Genomic DNA, 23617 nt, shown 5'->3' on the forward strand with positions numbered 1-23617 from the left:
AGCAGTGGAGCGAAAATTTGAATCGGTATCAGCACATCTGGTAGGAACAATATACGGTTTTTTTGGCTCTGATTTTGGATTATGGATTTTGGTTTTGGCAAACGGTTGGTTATAAGGAGTGGTTTGCATAGGTTTCGGCCGACGGCCTGTACAGGCCCGGTAAGACGAGATTTGTGCGCTACACCTTGTAGCTAGCCAAACAGCTGTTTGGTGGTGGAGAGGAGATGGCGGAAACGTCATCTGGGCATTTATATCAGGGAAAACCGGGAAGGTTTTCCCGACCAGAATGGCCAGAGTTAGGGGAGGAGGCGGGTTATGAAGAATCCTGTTGTGACTCAGATGTGTGTAGTTTGCGTGAAATGGAGTGTGGTGAAGGGAGAGGAGAAGGGCGTGAGGGGAGAGTGAGGAACTGGGTTACTGACCACCAAGGAAAGGGGACGAAAAGGATCAGGAAATCCAACAGTGACAGATCTGACAGTGAGGGAGAGGGCTATGAGCAGCAGAAGAATAACAGGTCAGACAAATGTGCCATCATAAGATTCAATGGAAAAGGACAAGAATCTATAAAGAAAATCAATCCATTCATGCTAACTACAACTCTGGCAAATACGATCGGAGAAATATTGTACGCCAAAGTCCTTAATGATGGAAATCTACTGGTGAGATGTGTGGATGAAGAGCAGCTTGAGAAAGCTCTCAATTTAAAGGAGATAGGAAAAGCTAAGGTGGAGAGCACGAGAAGGGTTGGAGCTCAAAAAGAAGGAGGATGTAAAGGGGTCATCACAGGTGTGCCGCTGGCAGTTAATATGGAGGAACTTAAGAAAAATATCAGAGGGGCCAAAGTGAAAAGTGTGCTGAGAATGAAAACAACAAGGGATGGAACAAAAAAGGACAGTGAAACAGTACTGATTGAGTTTGAAGGAAATGTTGTGCCAAGCAAGGTGTTCCTGGGCTTCATGAGCTACCCTGTGAGGATGTATGTGCCAAAACCACTAAGGTGCTTTAAATGCCAAAGATTTGGACACACAGCTAAAGTCTGTAAGGAGCAAAGGAGATGTGCTCGCTGTGGGGGAGACCATGAATATGGGAAGTGTGGTGATGGAGTGCAACCAAAGTGCTGTAACTGTGGTGGGGCTCATAGTGTGGCTTATGGGGGATGTGAGTTCATGAAAAGGGAAAATGAAATTCAGAGAGTAAGAGTGGAGAGAAAGCTCTCTTATGCAGAGGCAGCAAGAGTAACAAGGGAAAAGAAAGAGACAGGAACAGGGGGCCGAGTGTTACAAAAGAAACCCAACAATGAGCTGTGCATTAACAAAAAAGCCCTTGTAACTGTCATAGCAGGAGTGATAAACAGCACTGCTGAAGTTAAGTCAAAAAATATGAAAATTCAGCTGATAGTCAAGGCAGCAGTAAATCACTTAGGACTTGTAGGACTGACATGGGAAGAAGTGAGGGAAAACCTCACTAATCAGTCCAGCCAGGAAACACCATGTATTGGTTAATATTGATTATGGTCTTTTTTTTTGCAGTGGAATGCACGGCCAGGAATGCATGGCCAGGAGTTCAAGCATTTCATCCAAGAATTGAAAGAAAAACCTGACATTGTGTGCATCCAGGAGTCATGGTTAAAACCTAGTTTGGATTTTGTTGTGGACGGCTATGTAACACATCGACGAGATAGAAATCTGGGGGGGGGGGGGATGTGTAATGCTCATAAAACAAGGAATACCAAGTAGAATGCTGGAGAAAAGAGAGGAGCTTGAGTATATAGCTGTGGAGATATGGAATAAAGGTGAAGCTCTGGTAGTAATCAACTACTACAACCCATGTAAAAGGTTAAACTTGGACAGTTTGCTGTAAATACAAGGCCAAAACAAATCTAAAAAGGTTTGGTGTGCGGATTTCAATGCTCATAGTACCACAAGGGGAGCATTACAGACAGACTCAAATGGGAAAGTAATTGAAGAACTGATGGATAATAATGAACTAGTCTGTATGAATGATGGAAAGGGCACTAGGATTAATATAACAACGGGTGCAGTGTCAGCATTAGATATCACACTTCTGTCTAACTCTTTGGCTGGAATCAGCTCCTGGAAAGTTCTTCAAACAACAATGGGCAGTGATCATTATCCAGTGGCGTGTTATGTGGGAGAGAAAGTGGAAGGAAGACAAGGCAGTGGAGTTAAAAAATGGAGATTTGAAAAGGCTGACTGGGGTGAGTTCCAAAGATTGAGTGAGGAGAAGATGTCAACAGCTGACAAGCCAGATAGTGTGGATGAGCTAAACAACCAGATAACATCAACAATCATCACAGCAGCAGGAAAATCTATTCCCAGGAGTAAAGGAAGGAGTGAGAGGAAGCTGGTACCATGGTGGACAGAGGAGTGTCGTCAGGCTGTAAAGCAAAGAAACAGGGCATTAAGATTGGTTAAAAGAGCTCACAACATGCAGAACTTAATTCTGTATAAAAAGGCACAAGCAGTGGTGCGGAGAACAGTAAGACAAGCCAAGAGAGAAAGCTGGAGGAACTTTTGCGGCTCAATTGGAAGAACGACACCGGTAGGAGAGGTATGGGGAATGATAAGGAGAATGGGAGGAGACAGGAGAGAGTGGGAATATCCCGTCATGATAGATGAGGGTAAAACAGCGGTGACAGATAAAGAGAGAGCAGAAATAATGGTCAAGGCCTTTGCAAAGATACACAGCTCAGAAAACTTGTCTGAAGAAGGTAACAGAAGAAGAGGAAAGACATTAAGCCAGCACCTAGAAGTATCGGACAGGAGGGAAGATGACAATGGCATTTTGGATGAACCATTTACACTGGAAGAGATGCTGAGGGCAATTAACAAATCCAAACCAACTTCTCCAGGGAAAGATCAAGTAAGCTACAGTATGCTGAAGCACTTAGGAGAGAAAACTCTCAAGAGACTGTTAGAGCTCTATAACAAAGTGTGGGAACAGGGCCAACTACCAGCAGTGTGGAAAGAAGCAGTGGTCATTCCAATAAGAAAACCAGGAAAAGATCCAGTAAAACCATCAAGCTATAGGCCAATAGTACTGACCTCGAACATATGCAAAGTAATGGAAAGAATGATAACAGAAAGGTTAACCTACCAGCTGGAGAAGGCAGGCAAGATAGCAAACCATCAGAGTGGCTTTAGAACAGGAAGGAGTACAATGGATCCAATAATAGGGCTGGAAACAGAAATAAGAAAGACCCAAGCAAACAAAGAGACAGTTATCGCAGTGTTTTCTGATATTGAAAAAGCATATGATATGATGTGGAGGGAAGGACTGCTTATAAAGCTGTCTAAGATAGGAGTTGGAGGGAGAGCTTTTAACTGGATTAAAGACTTTCTGTTTGGAAGGAAAATTCAAGTGAGAATCGGGACAGTCATGTCTGCACAGTATGTGGTGGGGAATGGCACGCCTCAGGGGAGTGTGATCAGCCCATTACTGTTCAGCATAAGCATTAACGATGTGTTTTCAAAACTGCAAGTAGACATAGGCAGGTCGCTGTTTGCTGATGATGGAGCCTTGTGGAAAAAAGGCAGAAACGTTGAGCACGTTATTGGGAAACTTCAAGGAGCTATTGATCAAGTGACTGAATGGGGATATGAATGGGGATGCAAGTTTTCAACAGAAAAAAACAAAACAGTGTTCTTTACCAGGAAGAAAATCAGAGAAGATGTCAGGTTAAAAATGTATGGGGAGGAGTAGGAAAGGGTGCCAGAATTTAAATTCCTTGGGGTCGTGTTCGATGAACGGTTAACATGGTCAGGCCATGTCACCAGGATAGAGAAAAAGTGCAAGAAAGTCATAAATGTGATGCGTTGTGTGGCAGGAAGAGACTGGGGAGCAAGCTGCAACTCACTCCAAAGAGTTTATGTTGCACTGATACGATCAGTGCTGGACTATGGTAGTGTGGCGTATGGGTCAGCAGCTAAGAGTCATTTAAGGAAGTTAGATGTCATAGAGGCACAAGCATTAGGGATCTGTAGTGGAGCTTTTAAGACATCACCAATTCCTGCCATGCAGGTAGAGATGGGAGAAATGCCACTGGAGTTAAGGAGAAAGCAGCTGATGGCTAATTATTGGGTGAATTTGAAGGGACAGAGAGGCAGTCACCCAACAAAAGAAGTGCTACAGGACAGCTGGGAGAATGGGAAGAACTCCAGTGAGCATTTTGCCAAAGCAGGAAATAAAATAGTGAGGGACATGTCAATTGATGGACTACAAATAAGCCCACCAGTGGTGTACCCTGAGGAGGCTCCATGGAGACTAGTGTGTCCGAGAGTTGATGTATCGCTGCTTGAAATAAAAAAGACAGGGAGGAGAACAGTGGACCTACTGAGTGCGTTCAGCTATCTTATAAATCAAGAATATACTGACTTTGTGCAGGTGTTCACTGACGGGGCGAAAAATCCAGACACAGGTGTAACAGGATTCGGAGTGGCAGTACCAGGAAAAGGAGTGGGCATATACAAAAGAACAGGTGGTGGGTTGGGGGTGTACACAGTAGAGATGGTGGCGGTGTTGGTGGCATTAAAATGGGTGGAAATAACATCACAAAAGAAGACAGTCATATGCTCAGATTCGGTGTCAGTTCTAGACAGGATCACATCATTCCACTCGAACAGCAGACAAGACATTCTATTTCAGGTTCTGCACACAGTCACAAGAATACACAGCAAGGGGGGCCAGGTCACATTCCTTTGGGTGCCAGCACATGTAGGGGTGCAAGGGAATGAAAAGGCAGACAAACTGGCAAAGAAGGCACTGAGGGCAAGCAGGGTTGAAATGCAAGTGAGCATTAGCAAGACAGAATTAAAAAGTGTGATTAAGGGGAAAATGAATCAAATCTGGCAAAGCATGTGGGACAGAGAGAACAGAGGAAGGCACCTGTACCAGATTCAGCAAAAGGTCAGAGCTTCAAGGATCGGCGGTAAAAGCAGGAGAGAAGAGGTGGTGATGACAAGGCTAAGGATAGGACACTGTGCCTTAAACAAAACATTGAAATTGCTGGAGAAGCATGATACTGGCTTGTGTGAGGAGTGTCAGGAAGAGGAGTCAGTAGAACATGTTATTCTGAAGTGCAGGAGGTATGATACACAAAGGGCAGTGATGAGGAGGGAGCTGATGGGAGTAGGAATGAAGGAAATAACACTAAAAGGATTACTGAGTACGGGTGAGAGGACACATCAAAGGAAACTGTTAGAATTTTTAAGGAGCACAGGGTTGTTTAATAGGATATGAGGGAAGGCAGGATGGAGACAATGAAGAGCTAGTATTATTGTATGTATGTGTCAAGATGCTTTATTTATGTTGAGGATGGAAGGATGTTACTGTTCTTGATCTTATTGAATCCATGATCAGAGCCAAAACTCCGCAGTGAAAGGGGGCGGTAATGCACCAAAGCGATGGATGCCAGCCGCCGTAAAACCAAAAAAGAAGAAGAAGAAGTAGCTGACGGCTAACCTGTTAGCATATAGTAAGAAGACCGTGGTATGACAGTTTTCTTAAGTAGTAAATGGAAATAAAGTGGTATGTGGGCTGTCGAGGGTTAAGCTCATGTATGACTACTCATCCGAAGTGAAAAGAGGCCAAATATCAGAGCACAATATTAATCTGAAAACAGGAACGAAGGCGCTAGCTTTCAATGCTAGCGCCGCCCGTTATCAGGCTAATGTCACATCCTCTCTTCTGTGTGTTCTCTCACCTTTAGACTAGTTTTAACTATTCTAAATATAGATTTACATTTAATCTACTAGGTTATGATACCGCTAAGAACATCCTAGTACCAGCTCAGTTACACACAGACTGTCTTGTGTTTGACTGCGGTGCGTTCATGGTCTACCACAAACTGTAGGATGGATTTGGATCGGTCACTTGGATCAGCGCTGTCATTCAGATATCCGATCTATTAATTACGTCTATAGTGGACCCAATACCAATATTGGATCGGAATGGCCCCATCCCTACTAATAGCCACTCTAATTTTTGCTGTAGCACAATAAAGCCCAATTTAAATGTAAAGCCCTTTTCTTAAAACAAAGTTACCTTTTTTTTGTTAATATTAACAATGTGCATGGGCAAAATGACTAAAATATATGGAAAGTGATGTCAAGCTTGTGTGCACAAATGTCAAGATGCCAGAGAATGAAGTGGAGAGAACTGAATTAATGTAAAGGGAAAAATGATTATATAATTGGGAGAAAGAGGGGTAAAAGTGGGTTAAAAAAAAAGCCAGAATGGGTCAAGGAAAGTTAAGGTCTATGGGAAAATGGAGAAAAGTGGCAAAAATTAGTTAAAAGATTCAAAAAAAGGCCCAAGAAAGGCAAATATTGGTAGGAAAATGGTGAAAAGGGGTTAGAAAGTGAAGAAAGGGCCATGAAAGGCAAAAATGGTTTAAGAAATGATAAAGAAAGATATAAAGGAGTTAAAAACTGACAAAAATGGGTTAAAATATGCAATAAATGGATCAAGTAAGGCAAATGGGGTTCAGAACCATGGGGGAAATGGTTAAAAGGGGTTAAAAAGTGGCAAAAATGGGTGAAAAGATGCAAAAAAGGATCAAGTAAAGCAAAAAGAGGTCAAAACTCTGAGAGAAAAGGAAAAAGTGGTTAAAAAGTGGAAAAAATGGGTGAAAAGAGAATATGGGAAAATGGTGGGGCGGGAAAATGATGTAATGCAGTTAAAAACAGGCAAAAATGGGTAAAGTAATGCAAAGTGGCAACAATTATTTAAAAGATTCAAAAAAGGTCCAAGAAAGGCAAATATTGGTAGGAAAAGGGTGAAAAGTGGTAAATAGGGCCATGAAAGGCAAAAATTGGTCAAGAAAGGCAAAAAATGTATTGGGAGATGGTGAGAAGTGGCAAAAAAGGTTAACAGATGCCATAACTGTGCCAATAAAGGCAAAAATGAGTGGGAAAACGCTGTTAAGTGGTTAAAAAGTGGCAAAAATGGGTTAAAAGATGTAAAAAATCAGTCAAGTAAGGCAAAAGGGGGTCAAAACTCTGAGGGAAATGGTGATCTGATGCTGATATCAGATCCATCATCATGTGCATCCTTAGATGAGATGCAGTTTTCTTCAATAATTGGAGACGTTTGTGTTTTGTTTCTTTATGATCTCAAACTGTACCGACATCATGAACAATCAAGACAAGTCTGAGATATTGAGAAAAAACCAAGAGAAAACCTAAACTCTAGGTACATGCAAACAATAACAAAACACAAATAAATGAAAAATAACAGTAGTGCTATCGCAGAGAAGCCGCGACAAGAAGGAGACATGAGGTTGCTATAGCAATAATCAATAACATAAAGATGCTCTCAGCATTAATATCTCTAAAAGCTTCAGTCATTTATTCTTCATGTTGATCTTTCCTGTAGTTCAGCAGTCAGCTTCAGGAATCTTCTCTGACTACTCAGAGAGAGCAGAGGTCTTTATCAGAGAGGGCTGGTACTCTGTGGTCGGCTGGTCTGCAGTACCACACCCCAGTGTGGTACTGCGGCAGAGACTCTGTTTCTGGTAAATCAGCTGACCTCCAGTACCACACCCCAGTGGTGGCTGGTGCATTTTTCTTCTTACAAAATCCCAATTTGATATATTCTGTATGTAAGGAACATCAAAAGATGTTACTACTGAGAGTTCAGTTATATTAATATGACTTTTTTACATCTGCATTTGTTTGGTTGGTGAACAAGTATTAAAATAAGATAGCTTTAATAAGGGCCATCAGCAGCGACAAGTAGCTAACTCTTATCACACATTATCAACTCAATACATGATAAAGTTATGTTAAAGAGCTGATTGAATGTTTATTTTGAATAGAAAATTTTACAAAAGACATAAGGTGACAGTAGTCACTGCTTCAATATTGACTGGTTGAGTAAAAAAATAAATATACCAGACCTGAATGCAGTTAAAATGCTTAAACCCACAGAACTTTAATTTATTGATTGATTTACTTGTTGATATTAGTCACAGCTTTGTTACTCCATCCTGATATCTGGCCAGTCAGGTCCAAGCTCTTTAATTCTGAGTTTCTCCTCCAGTGTCCTCCTCTGATCACTGAAGTTTAAACAGGACATTGTTTATAAATCCTGTAGCATAACTCCAGATCTTGTCAAGTGGTAAAAATTCAACAATAAAAACATTACTTTATCACTGAATATTTAATCCTAATCTGGACACAGGTTGTCCTATGACATGAGAGGTCATAGGTCTTGGTGCAGAGCTAAAATGCATCCAAAACGCATGGAGATGCTCCAGTTCATGACACGTGCAGGGATGTCAGGGTAATTCAGATAGAGTGGACATGCAGAACAACAACTGTAGGGCTCAAATGTGTTTAAAGTCAAATGTTCACTCAGCAGGTGAGGATTTGCAGCTCTATTAACAGTAATAGCGCAGCTGTGCAATGGATCTCTGCAGGGTTCTGTCTCTCTCTCTCTCTCTCTCTCTCTCTCTCTCTCTCTCTCTCTTTCTCTCTCTCTCTCTCTCCTCTCTGGACCCTGGCACTGATTCCAGGTCAGGTGAAATAGGGTTCAGATCAGGTTTTGGGAACAGGCTGCTGTTTTAAATCCATGAACAGTCATGCTGAAAGTATATGTAATGAATATTCCAGTCTTGTAAATTCATCATCAGTGGGTCCTAAAAATGTTAAAATCTGTAAAAATTGTCATATGTTACAAGGTCAGCATATTTTTGCCTCACCTGTTTAGATTACTTGCAAGTAAATTCTCTTTCTAAAGTAGCTAATTAACCCTGTAGTGTGCAAACATGCAGCACTCATTATGGTACTGGTATCTAATATTGGATTATTTCTCTTTGAAAACATTACAGCTGCCTATATATCAGTGGTTGGTCATAATGATATCACTAAAAAATTGTCCGGCCCACAGGACGTCTCACTGGAGCAAATCCGGCCCCTACCCTAAATTAGTTTGAGACCCCTGTGTTAGAATCATTCACTAATGCTGGGCTTTGACCAAAAGATTTTCACAGTCTCACAGACTAAAAACTGAAAGTCTTTAGGAAATGTTTTAAGTCTTATGCTACCCATACATCAGAAGACTTTAAAAAGATTTGGAAAAGACTCTTGGAAAACTATCAGCTCACACCTGCTCACATCTAAAGACAAGTTTTGAGAGTTTGTAGGCACAGCCTAGTCTCAGACTGAGATTTTACAAAGACTGTGAATCTTGCAGGGTCACTATTTACAAGACTACTACTAGATTCTTTTAGCATTTTTTCCCCACCATGCTCTTAATAGAAACTTACAAAATGCAGTGTCTCCTCTAGGTTCTCCTCTATCTATCCATCTATCTATTGGGAGGGCAGGGCTCCTAAAATTTACTAAAGACTTTCAGTTTTTAGTCTGTGACTGTAAAAATCTTTTGGTGTAATCCCAGCTTTACTGGAGTCATGGCGCGCTCCCGTCATCTCTATCGTTAAGTTTAAGGTGGTAATCTGGGCTGTTTCATGTCAGTCTTTTCCTAGTCTTGGACTTGCGATCATATCAAACGTGTTTGATATGATTGTAAGTCGCAGTGGTGTAACACTATGAACAACCAATAGATGAGCTCTGACAAAACCGGAAACAGGAAACCTGCCGGTCAAAACAACCACAAAAGTGTCAGAGTGGCATGGACCAACAAGAAACACCGGCAGTGAAACATCGAAGATCCCGACCAATATGGACCGTTCAGAAAGAGGAGCGGCTGGTGGAGCTGTGACCAGATCAGCACAGCCTGTTCCATGTGAAAATTGCATGATGGGAAAAAAATGCTAAAAAAATCTAGTAGAAGTCTTGTACATAGTGACCATTCAAGATTCACAGTCTTTGTAAAATCTCAGTCTGAGACTAGGCTACAACTAAAAACTCTAATAACTTATTTTTAGATGTGAGCAGGTGTGAGCTGATAGTTTTCCAAGAGCCTTTTCCAAATCTTTTCAAAGTTTTCTGATGTATAGGTAGCATAAGAAATCATGGTTTAATTGCTGTTATTTGTCTTTGTTGTTGGCCATCTTGTGAAACGTTTAAATATGGGTCCGTTTCCACGTAGCTAGCATCACAATGCAGGTGGGGTGTGTGGTTCTCTGTTAAAGTTTCACATAAAGGATGTGCACTAAAACTTTGTAAATAAGTCAAAAGGCACAGCTTCATTGCTTTGCTTATTGTGTTGTTGGCCCATCACCACACACACACCAGCATGCAGAGACGCAGTCATTATGCAGTAACTGGGAGGGACCCTATACATGCAATTTGGTCTCACTGAATGAAGAATCTAATGATGAGGCAGTAACAGCATGGCATAAAAACAATAAAGATTAGTCTGATGGTGTCAGGAGTGTGGTGAAAAAAATCAAAATGGGACCCAAGTGCAGATAAGAACAAACTAAATTTAATTAACAAAAAAATCAGAGGAAAAACCTTTACAAAAACAGGTAATTGAAGTCTTTGGAAACACAAGGAGGACTAATTAGCAATGCAGACAGCAGAAATCAAACAATGAACTGACAAAAGACTGGGAGAAACACAGAACCCAAATACACAGGGACTGATTAGACAGAGGGACACAAGTGGAGACAAACAAGACACAGGTGAGGGCAAATGAGACTCAGGTGAAACTGGTGAGGGTAATCAAAGAGGAGGGAAACTCAAGCAGGAGGAAAACTGAAATCACACACAAGGGAAAGCCACTACAAAATAAAACAGGAAATATGGAACATTGAACAAGACAGTTACCAAGAAATACACAAGGACAAAAATACAAAACAGTGGACTAGAAACTAACTAATCAAACACTGGAGGAAACAAATACAACAAACTACAACCAAAGGGAATACAAAGAACACAACACAAGGAGGGGAAACTCAAACACAGGGAGGACCAAGGCTTAAAAATAGTGTTGTCAATTGATTAAAAAAATGAGGACGTTTAGCTGCTAACTCTGTTAAAAATGAATACACAGCTGGTCACAAGACAGATATATAGGCTAGATTGAACATGAGTGACCTGAGTATGAAACAGTTAGATACTAATGCTAACAGTAGGAAGTTTCTGTCCTCTATCAGACATACAACAGTACTTTTAAATGCATGACCCTTTCCCAGAGAGCTAGCTACAACCAGAATTTAACAGTCTGATCTGGTGTAGCTCCTAAAGCTTGGTTGTTTTTCTATTCATCTACATCCAGTCCTTTTACCTTATTTCAAAATTAAAGAAATTGACATGCTTTTCCCTGATCTGGATTTGAACACAAACCTTCTGGATAATAACAGTAAAAACCACTGAACTGTCTATGATGATGGAGGTGTCTGCAGAAAGGTTTTTATATATTTATGAGATAAAAGAATCAACTAGGGAAACGTTTGATTCACCGGCTAAACGCTTAAAGTCAAATCTCTTTGTAGTCAACATAAAAAGTCAGTCGAACTAATTATTACCCACACCGATGAAATTGGCAGGGGGTTATGTAAAGGGTTCCGTATCTTTCTTTCTTTCTTTGTATGTGTACAAGATAACTCGACAACAGAAAGTCGGATCTTCACCAAACTTTCAGAGAATGTTGGGATAGTGACAGGGAAGAATCGATTAGATTTTGGTGATGATCTGCGCAAGGGCGTAGGAACGAGTCCAACACTGGGGTGGACACATATTGGAAACCTGACCTATCCATAAATAGTTTGAGCAGAAATATGTCATAAATTAATTACACCGCCAAACATTCACAAAATGCTGTGATCTTTTACTCTTTTTTTCTTTTTTCAAATGTTTCTTGGAAAAATAGTTCTGTGCACACCTATATAAATGCATGTAATATATCTGTATGTATATGTTTTATGATCTTAAGATGTGGGCAAACCACCCAGAAAAACCCCTTCTCCCTCTTCCTCTTGAACAAATGGCTCGAGTCTTTAATCAAAGCATAATGATTATGAGCTGTCAAGGTCCAGCTCCTGAGCACGAAGGTGGCTCATTTTAAAACTAAACAGGAAAAAAATCCACTTATGTGTCACTATGGAGGAGAATTTCACCACATAAATGTGCAGAACACTAGTGGGGTGTTCTAGTGCAGCTGATAACCTAATCATAACCTAACCCAAACCCTCCTTATGGTACTATGGAAATAATGAAATAATTATTGAAAATTGATCTTTAAAAAATCAACCTGACATCAGTCCTCACCTGTTCTCCTTTCTAAATCTATTATTATTAATAATATGATTTTTAAGCCTGACCTCACACCCTGAAGCTCCACCTGCCTCTCCTGTCTGTCTGAATGTATTACAGTTCTTCTCATGATAAAACAGTTTATGTTTAAAAAGTATTAATGGGCTACTACATACTGTATTTCACTAATCAGTTTAAGACCTCACCTGAGCTTTCTCAGTCTCTCCACCTTTCATTGCTTCAACTGCCTCACTACTCTATGTATTATCATTCTCCTGATAAGACATCATTGCACATATTATCTAATATAATGTCATACATGTTGATAAATGGTCGAGTATCAGTCAATGCCACCAAGATGACAATTGAACGTTCACACAATAATCATTCCAGCGCATGAATGACACCTTTAGGACAAGAGCACACCTACAAACAGGTGCACAGAGAGAGACTAATGCTGCAAGTACTGCACCAAAACTCAGATTAACCACATGCAGCCAGAAAACTGCCCCTAAAAACATCAGACAGCTTTAAGAGCAGCAAAGAGAAGAGCAGCTAGAGTTACAGGAGACATTCCATCACTTAAAGTAATAAAAAAGCCAAAAGACGGAAATTTTTGCTGTGTGTTTTCCGCTCTTACTATAGTTACTTAAGATGTTTTAAACTTGTGCCAGCTCATCCCTGGCATAAATGTTACACCATGTCATAACATAAGAGCAGCTTCAGTCCAGCTGGTGCATAGGGTTTAACTTCAGTCATAACTTCTAACTCTCTTCAGAAATAACCGTAAAATCAGCTGCTGTGCTCGGGACAGGATGAGATTATGTGTCAACCAACACATTTCCTCTGTTTGGATTCAATACTACAGACACACTCTGCGTCAACACACATGCCAATGGGCCCAGAAACACACACAACTAAATGATGTAGACTGCTTCCACAGTTCACAGCACACACGCCCACTTTCAGCAGGGGTTGTAGCCGATTCCGTGGTCTGTCCAGGACCATGGTCTCTGGCACCACATCAATGCCAAAACCGAACACAGAAAGTCTGAAACCAGAGCTGCACAGATCACATGACAGAATTCACCTCCTCCAGGCGTCACTGAAGGATCTGCTGACAGCTTGTTTTTATCTCATAATAAAGCTATAAATGCATCCAAACATAGTTACGGGCAGTGAAAATAAAGAGCTCATGTTAAGGCACGGCGGCCAAATGTGTAATCAAAACATGGTCTTATCTTAATATAGCAATATGTGACACTGTGACATAGATGAACTGCTGCCTGTTCCTCTCAGGTCTGTCCCATTAGTCATAATTCAGGTACCCAGTGATAGCAGCCTGCTAGCGGATGTTGCTAACTCTTCATCTCAGCTCTCAGCTGCCTGGACAGGTGATCGTAACTCAGTGTCCGCAGGTGCATCAGCTTTTGTTTCAGCAGTGCGACTGCTGCTGATGAGCCACAGCTGTTTTTATCTTTTGCCTTCAAAAATGTCCGCTTGTCCATTTTGTGAGCTGAAATTAACTCTCGCTGCTAGTTTGAAACTAGTGCTTGATTGTCTGTGATTGGTGGGGTATTTACTGATATGATGCTTTTGCGCACAAGTCAGGATGTGATAGGCTATGTGGAAATGAGGCTTTTTTGTTTAGCCTGCCTACCAATAGCTGCAACATACAGTAGCCTAATGTTTGTGTTTTGTGTTGGTGGTTTTGTTGGGTGTATTGTGAGGGTTTTATGTGGATAAGGGATTGTTTGTGTGGTGTTTATGTTGTGTTTTCCTCGCAGTGGTTCCGGCACCATGAATTAGAGTGGGGAGGGCTTTGGTGACTCCGTGGGACATGCCATCCAACTGTTTGTGTGTTTATGTCAATAACCAGCGCAGAAGGGACCATGTCGTACTGGCATAATATTGATAGGGATGTGTCCCGAGCGTCCCTACCCAATTCTACGCCCCTGGATCTGCGCACCTGTTCGGTTTTTCTCGGACGTCGAATTTTGAACACCATAGTAATCAATGAGAGCATGACTTCCTCGGTGGCGCTGCTTTGGTGTGGGTCTGCCGCCTCAGATGGCCATTCTAGTTACATTTGAATTGTCAGTTAAGACCAACAGTTCCAGCTAAACTCTTTCTAAGCTTTAATCTGCCACCAGAAACCACTGTAGCTGATCTCAATAACAGCTTCTGTGCTGCTAAAATGCTCTCTCATCTGATGTAAACAATCACTAACAGCTAGCACTGATAGCACCTTCTAGAAACAGCTTGATAGCTCTATTTGGATCTAAAAATAGGGTAAAGGTCATCCAGATGCTGTCAGGTTATATTTGATTATAACTGAAGCACTGAGTGATGGTATTCAGCCCAGGAATTTGGACGCTAACCTGCAAAGAAGATCTAACTCTGGTGGTCCTCGCACCACTAACTTTAGTCACAATCTATTAACCAACGTCACATCATTACAGCGTGACTGATCAGGCCTTTATTACCATCACTCACGAGAATAAACCAGTAGCAGATGTTTAGAGCTGACTTTTAGCTCTCATCTGACAAAGATCCTGCTGGTTGGTCGGTCACATGCGACCACGTGTGTGTGAGCAGAGCCGGCCCTAGACATGAGCCACATCAGCAGCTGCTTAGGGCCCCGTCACAACCAGGGGGCCTCCAAGAGTGAGGAAGTGAATGTTCATAAGCAGTACAGTAGCAAACTATGGAGAGATCATCCAGGCTGTAAACAAGGAGCTGGAACTGAAAGAACAATGCCCCACCTCAGATTTAACAGTTTTCCTTCACGCTTTATATTGGGAGATTCTTATTCTGCAGTTTTAGGCTGTTTCTCCTCAGGATTAGGGTCAGCACCTCCATGGCTTTAACATGGAGTTTTCTGCAAACTCCACCAGGCTGTCATGTGTTTATCACAGAGGAGTGACTTCAAGAAACCACTCTGCCCTAAAGACCAGATCAGTGGAGGCTGCAGTGATGGTTGTCCTTTTGGAACTTTGTCCCATCTCTACAGGATCTCTGGAGCTCAGTCAGAGGGACCATCAGGTTCTTGGTCTCCTCTCTTACTTAGGTCCTTCCCCTCTGATGGTGACCAGCTCTTGAAGAGTCCTGGTTGGTCCAAACTTCTTTCATGTGAGAGAAGAAATGTTTCTGGAGTCTTCCCCAGATCTGTGCCTGTCAACAATCCTGTCTCTGCAGCTCCTCTGACCTTTGACCCTTGGTTTCTGCTCTGACATCATTGTCATCTGTGAGGCCTTCTATAGAGAGGTGTGAGCCTTTAGAATCATGTCCAATCAGGTTAATTTAGCACAGGTGGACTCCAATCAAGGAGTAGAAACATGTCAGCAAAGATCAGAGACATGGAGGAACCTGAGATACATTTACATGGTCTGAATACTAATGTCAGTTTGAGATTTCAGCTTTTATTTTTAATACATGTGCAAAAAAATCCAAAAAATTTTGTCTTCGTCATGATGTGGCTCTGAGTGTAGATTAATGAGAATAAGAAATGAATTTTTCAACTAAATGAAATGTGTTTTTCATTCAGTGACTGTCTGATGCAGTTTAAGGACCACCAACTTTCTGTAAGTTGAGAAACGATGTAAATTGCTGTGTCATGATGCTGTTGTCTTTTAGTCACATGATTTCAGAGAAAAGCTATAGCTTCTGAGCATCAGTGAAAGTGAAAGTAAAAGGAAGGAGGGTGTGGTACTGCAGCAGAGACCCTGTGTCTGGTGAATAAGCCAACCACAGAGTACCAGCCCTCCCTAATAAAAACCTCTGCTCTCTCTGAGTCCTCAGCCAGAGGAGATTCCTGAAGCCAACCGCTGAACTACAGGTAAGATCAACATGAAGAATAAATGACAAGCTTTCAGAGATATTAATGCTGAGAGCATCTTTATGTTATTAATTATTGCTAAAGCAACCTCGTGTCTCCACGGCTTCTCTGGGATATCACTGCTATTATTTTTCATTTATTTGTGTTTTGTTATTGTTTGCATGTGCCTAGAGTTTAGGTTATCACTTGTTTTTTTCTCAATATCTCAGACTTGTCTTAATTGTTCATGATGTCGGTACAGTTTGAGATCATAAAGAAAACACAAACGTCTCCAATAATTGAAGAAAAGTGCATCTCATCTAAGGATGCACACTGTGATGGATCTAATATCAGCATCAGCAGATATCAGCTCAGAGATTAATGATCATTAACAGCCGATGAGATGATTTCTCACCATATTATGGGCTGTTAAACTGCCCTGTATTATTTGTTAAAATCAGCTGTCTGTGTGGGCTGCACGGTGGTGCAGGGGTTAGTGCTGCCACCTCTCAGCTAAGGTGCCTGCTTCACCTTTCTGTGCAGAGTTTGCATGTTCTCCTCTTGCATGTGTGGGTTCTCTCCAGGTAATCTGGCTTCCTCCCACCACCAAACACATGCTTGTTAGGTTAACTGGTGACTCTAGATTGCCCATAGGTGTGAGTGTGAGCGTGCCTGGTGGATTATCTCTACATGTCAGCCCTGTGATTGACATGTGACCAGTGCAGACAGCCCCCACTACCCCAAATGAGATGAGCAGTGTAGAAAATGGATGGATGGATCCAGGTCCATAGAATTATCTGGGCCCCTGACAAACTGACTAACTCCCCAGCTGTGATTTACTGATAAATACAGTAAATGTTTGTGTGTTAAATCAGTAGCATTGGTGCTAGCATGGCTAACAGTTCCCTCATTTTAGAGCTAAAACATGTAGCGGGCTGTAATTGGGTTCTGATGTTGAATTATTAGTTCATGCCGCCCCCTACAATGTTTCTTTAATTTTGCCAATATTTTCCCCATTTGTCCACTTTTAACCTGACTAGCTAACATTTTGCCTCATTTGAGACTTTTTTTTAGCATCTTTTTACCCATTTTTGTCACTTTTTAACCCTTTTCACCATTTCCCTCAGAGTTTTGACCCTTGTTGCCTTACTTGACCATTTTTCAACTTCTAACCCATTTTGCTACTTTTTAACCTCTTTTAACAATTTCCCTGTTTTTATCCCTTTTGCCCTACTTTACCCACGGTTGCCAGTTTTTAACTGCTTTACACCCCCTTTTTGCCTCTATTGACCTACTTTCCCCACTTTTATCCCATTGTGACCACTTTTTAACCACTAACCATCAGTTTCCTTTTCATTTTTGCCTTTCTTGGCCCAGTTATTGCATCTTTTAACCGTTTTTTACCGCTTTTCACCATCTTCCAATCCATTTTTTGCCTTTCTTGTCCCATTTTTGCCTTTCATGGCCCTTTTTTTGCCACTTTTTAACCACTTTTCACCATTTTCCTACCAATATTTGCCTTTCTTGGGCTTTTTTGAATCTTTTAGCTATTTTCTGACACTTTTCTCCATTTTTCCATACACTGTAACTTTCCTTGACCCATTCTGGCCTTTTTTTAACCCATTTTTATCCTTCTTGCCCAATTACGTAATCATTTTTCCCTTTACGTTATTTCAGTTCCGTCTACTTGTCTCTCTAGCATCTTGACATTTGTGCACATAAGTCTGACATCACTTTCCATATATTTTAGTCATTTTGCACATGCACATTATTAATATTAACAGAAAAAGGGAACTTTGTTTTGAGAAAAGGGCTTTACATTTAAACTGACCTATGGCTAAGCCACGCCCCCTCCACTCACTCGAACAAACAATAAACATTCAGTGACAGGCGCTATTGCAGGTGTCACAGCAGGAGACATTTCACAGGTCGTCACTAATGATTTCTGGAGACAGAAAGATCACATATCATCTAGAAGTCACCAAAAGGGTTTAAACTAAACATTGGAGGGATATATTAATCATTTTATTGTGGAGAAGGTCGATAAAAAAGCTTCAGTTACAAGCCAAAATTTACAGGTCCCAGTGCAAACGTGATAAACTGCATCTCGTTGCCATCACAATCTCAGACCACAAGATAGAGGATGAGCATCAAAGAGCCACTGAAGTTCAGGTTTAGGCTCAGAATATGAGAAAAATATAACGGCCTTTTTACCATCTTTACCACGAGTGTCTCACTGTTAGTTTGGTGCTATTTACATTAAATCATTCAGCATAACGTTTGCCAACCTTTATTATCGCGGCTATTACAGATAAGTGAATGAAGCTAAGCTCCAGAAGTTAACGATAGGTTAACTAGAGCCCTTTAGACATCAGCTAACAATGATGTACGATCATCAAAGAATAAAAACTAGAACAAAGAAATGCCAACGAACTCCCAACAAACAACATTACACACCGAATAACGCAGCTAGGAGCTAATGTTAGGCTAACTGTAGCTAACGTTAGAGATGTTAAAGATAACTTTATGTTTCTTTCCAGCAAAGTGACAATAAGCTGCCTCAAATATGATGTTGGCTTACCTTATAACAGATGTTGTTCATTTTACCCACGTTGAGTTGATGTTGTGGTCTACCGCAAAACTTTTATCCAAAGAAGACACTTTTCTCGGTTTAGATGTGGCTAAGGAAAGGGTAAAAAATACACTCCGTCACCCAGACTCTCAGGATACCTTGTGTTGGACCCCCATGAACACCGTTTGACCATTTTTAAACTTAAAATCTCAAAAAACCTCATAAAACCAGACAAAAACTGACTTTCTCCCATTCATTTCAATGGATGTCCAGGCAGCCGATGTTCGAGTGTATTGGAGTGGCTATACGCACTGTGATTGGCTCATCGTGTTTGAGGGCGGGACTTAGCCATAGGTCAATTGGGCTTTATTGTGCCACAGCAAAAACAAGAGTGGTCATTAGTCAGGTTAAAAACAAAATATGTTTATCACAGCTTAACTGTACAATGGACCAGGATCTTCCTGACCACCATGAGCCCCCCAGTTTGGCTGGGCCCCAGAAAGCTCTCCCCTTTATCCCCCCTTACAGGCGGCCTTGGATGGATCAGCCGTATTCCTGAATAAGTTAGTGGAGAGGGGACCAACATTCACCAGCTGAAGTTTTTCTTTGTTCATTCTCATTCCTTAAACTTTGTTGATTTGTTTTTGCTTAGACGTTAAATTGTGTGTTTTAAGGACTAAAGTTTTAGGTCTGAACTATGATTTAATGTCTGTATGGATACCAGTATCAGCTATCATAATCAAAATTTTTAAATATTAGCTATCTGATATCAAACTCCAACAGTGTCTGACAGCAGTAGTCTGCAGAGCGGCTGAGAGAGGCTTTATCCAGCCAGACTGTTTGGAGAGCAATGTCATGTAGGATAGTGCCCCATTTGGGGGGCAGTTAGTCTGTACTGTCATGATTTAAACAGAAAACAGTGTCTAATGAGAATGCTAAAAACCACATGACAGCTGTCAGGAAGTGGAGGTCACTAACATTTTGTTCTCTCTTTAGTGTCCTGATAAACTGCTCTATCCTGACCTGGTGAAGCTGCTACCATGGAAGAGTGAGTAATATTTAAATATTCGTTAACACCAAAATCTTTCATTTCTCACCAGTTGTTGTTTGAATTCTATGCTAAAGTCAGAGCACATGCATGGCTACGCATGCTAGCTAGTTTGCTAGGCCTGTGCAAGGCTGAAATCAGATTCAGGTAGATTATTCTGGGTTTACATTTCCTAGCAACAGAGCAAGCAGGCACTGAAGGATGCATGCTTAATGGCAAGTATCTCTGGGCAAGGCTTTCCTTTGTGGGGCCAAGTCAGGCTTAACCTGAGAAGTAACTGTGAGCCCCCATCCTGTGGGCCCATCACCTTCAGGGATGGACACGGAGGCTGGATGCCCCGCATGCCATGCCTATAAAAAGTATAATATCAAAGAGAAAAAGAATTTCTACAAAGTAATGCCAAAAAAACAAAAATATAATGTTAAATAAGTGCCTGCATAAATATCCCTCCATCTACTCAGGATTTAGTAGAGTCTCATTTGTCTGCAGTCTCAGCTCTGAGTCTGTGTGGATAGATCTCAGTCAGGATCAAACATCTGGACTCTGGAGTTTTACTCCATTCTTCTTTGCAGAGTTCCCTACAGGGTTTATAAAAGCACGTCTGATGTCCTTACATTTTCTGTTGCTGTTGCTAAAGTTAATTTGGGAGAAAGAATCCATCCCAAAAGTCTGCTGTAGAGCAGAGGGAATCCTGATTCCCAAGGAGACGGAGTCATCTGATCTGAGCAAGGTTTGAACCATCACACTCCTGAATTTGGAGGGGAAATTTATCTTTAGTATCATGGCACAGAGGTTATCCAGTTATTTAGAAATTAACAGATTAAGAGACACAACAGTACAGAAAGCAGGATGTTCACAGGATCAGGAAGGATCTGTCTCTACAGCTGGTAGAGTGACTGTGTTCATTAGCAGTAATCGATCTAATGTCTTTATTTTTACAGGAACATCTCATCCAAATATGACTCCATCCCCAAACAGCTGAGCCATTCAGGATCTCCAAACATCTACAAGCTTCTACCAAAGACACAGAATATTGGAACCCTGACTAGACTGACCTTAGGAACAAAAGATGTGACCAAGTTGAACAAAACCATCTTACTGGTTGGTGAAACAGGATCAGGAAAGTCTACTCTGATCAACTCTCTGGTCAACTACGCCATGGGAGTGGAGTGGGAGGACAACGTCTGGTTTGACATCATAGAGGAGAAAAAAAGTCAACCTGAAAATCCAGAGGAAAAGGATGATCAGTCCAAAAGTCAGACATCAGACGTGGTCGTGTACGAGATCTTTGGTTTCGAAGATAGAACTCTGCCCTACTCTCTGACCGTCATCGATACTCCAGGATACGGAGACACCAGAGGGACTGAATGTGATGACATTGTTAGTGAAAGACTGCTCGACCTGTTTGGTTCAGAGGATGGAGTCCATGAGATCACTGCTGTGGGTCTGGTCCTGAAAGCTACTGAGAATCGAGTCAGTGACAGACAAAGGTACATCTATGACTCAGTGCTGTCTGTGTTTGGAAAAAACATGGAAAACAACATCATTGCCCTCATCACTCACTCAAACGGTAAAAAACCCAAAAACGTTCTGACGGCCATCGAGGCAGCAAAGATAATGTGTGCCAGAGATGACAGGAAACAGCCGATCTACTTCCAGTTTGATAACTGCCAGAATGAAGACAGAGATGAGGATGAAGAAGACCCTGATCATGCATCTGAAACAACCAAGAAAGGAATGAGACAGTTCACAGAATTTTTAGGAAGAACTGAACCTCGGAAGCTGCAGGTTACAGTAACTGTTCTTGAGGAGAGAAAGAGGCTACAAGCCTGCATTGGAAATCTGCAAGAACGAGTGAAGTTCATTGAGGAAAAACAGAACGCGATGAAGAAGAACAAGGAAGCTATAGATAGTCTGGAAAAAGATATGAAGACCAAGAAGGACATCAAGGTGGAGATTGAGGAAGTCTACAAAGAGAAAGAAAAGTTTGCAGGTGGGAGGAAGTGGTACGCATTGTGGTGGAATAGCGTAGGATCTGTGTGCTGTGAACGGTGTGAGGAGAACTGCCACCCTGATTGCAATTGGTACCACTTTGTGGGCGACTGTCATGTCTTTGAAAACAACAAGTGCACTGTATGCACCAACAAGTGTGACGTAAAACATCATGTGAAAGCAGAGTGGTGGTATGTGCAAAAGAAAAAAACAGTCCAGCGTACCCCTGATGAAATACTGGAAGAAATAAAAAAGAAGCATGCAGAATGCAAGGATTTGAAAAGTGTGTTGGAAAAACTTAAGAAGGAGGAGGAAGACCTTCAGAAAGAAAAGGACAAGTTGTTAGAAGATTCCTTCCAGCATATTGTCAGGCTGGAGCAGATCGCTCTGAAAGTCGACTCCTTGTCCATCCTTGTCCACTTGGACCTCCTGATTAAGAAAATGGAGGAGAAAGGAAACACTGAGAAGATCATGAAACTGAAGGAGATGAGAGATCGAGTAGATGAAGGAATGGAGAAGGGAATGCAGTACAAAAGAGGAACGGCTGGGGAAAAGGAGAAAACTGCAGGAAAGCAGTGAAAAGTCAAAATGAAGAATCAACAAGCTGAAATTCAAAGAGAGTGGACGGAGTTTAACAGAAGGGAGTTTTCAGTGACCTAGAGTGTTTCTGTGTTTATAGAACTATCCTAGATAAAAGTAGCTACTCTTGTGTGTTGAATCCTCTTTGTCTTTGATTTTTCTGTTAAATATCATAAAAACAGCAAATCTTAATGTGAACCTTAGAAGCTGCTGAAGCTGAGAACCTTTAGAAGAACAGAGATCATCTGGAAGTCTGAGGTTGATGTAGAATAAGTTTCTGATCTGAATGTCTTTCTCTTTTATGTATTTTATTCTTTATTTCACTCTTCTAACATTCATCTGGAGTCATCCTGACTGAAACCTGATCTTGTCTTGTAAACATTGATGTTGTTTAATGAAAACTGTTCAGATTCAGACTCCCAGTGTCACCAGTGAAGCTGTAGATTAAATCAAGTTTGTTTCTATCCTTCAATGGAAGCCTGTGGATGTTTTTATTGGTTCATGATCAGCTTGTTATCTCCTCAGTAGAATAAAGGCTCAGCCCTGGTTCTGGGAGTAGAATTCCTGTTTTTAGATCTGATTATCAGCCATAATGTCAGAAATATCAGAGCTAGACTGAACATTAATGATCGTAGCATTAGATGCTAATGCTAACAGCAGGAAGTTTCTGTTTATTATTGAAAATTACTGACATGATATCAGAGAAAATGGTCAAAATTCTGCACACAGTACTTCCAAAAGCCTGACACTTTCCCAGAGAGCTCTAGCCTCCAGAGTTTAACAGTCTGATCTGGTGTAGCTCCTAAAGTTTGGTTGTTTCTGTGCTGGAACATCCTGTCTATTCAGCTGCAGCTATGTAACTACATCTAAATATGCTAACTACAATATTAATCAGATGTGGGGCTGATGTTAGAGAGCATTTAGGAAACTAAAATGTACTACTGTTAAACTATCACCTGAACTAATACAGAGTTTACTGGCTGCAGGACACATGGCTTTATAAAGCAGAGTGTATTTAGCTGACACTGAACCCCATGATGAGTTTCACAGCAGTGTGTTTTGATATCCTCTCTATTACATTCTACTGGAACTAAATAACTGAATGAAATGGAGTTTATATTGAATTGTGAGGTAGACAGAAGCTCTCAAGCAACTCTAATGTTCCTATTTCAAAATCTACATCTATTTTCCATGATGGCGGTGGGAGGGTGGGGTGTATGGCAGGAGCACGAAGGTCACTGAGTGAGAAAGAGCAGCGCTGGAAGAGACGCACACAAAGAGATGCAGAATGTTCTGTTCTTACTGTTTCACAGCGATTACACTCTGAATAACTGAGAATCTACACGTTAAACTCAACACAAAGATCCTGGCTGGTTATTGATGGGTCTGACTGAAATTATATGACGTAAGGCAGATCGTCTCTG

The 23617-nt window shown here is 41.2% G+C and overlaps 1 protein-coding gene across 1 annotated transcript; it reads left to right on the forward strand.

Annotated features, from left to right (window-relative positions):
- Window positions 1-359: 359 nt before the first annotated feature.
- Window positions 360-22193, forward strand: LOC121525212. The gene is made up of 2 exons (XM_041811079.1): window positions 360-514; window positions 20564-22193. The coding sequence occupies exons 1-2, from the start codon at window positions 360-362 to the stop codon at window positions 22191-22193; spliced, it is 1785 nt and encodes a 594-aa protein (XP_041667013.1).
- Window positions 22194-23617: the final 1424 nt, after the last annotated feature.

This window comes from Cheilinus undulatus, linkage group 17 (genome assembly GCF_018320785.1).
Source record: "Cheilinus undulatus linkage group 17, ASM1832078v1, whole genome shotgun sequence".
NCBI lineage: Eukaryota > Metazoa > Chordata > Actinopteri > Labriformes > Labridae > Cheilinus > Cheilinus undulatus.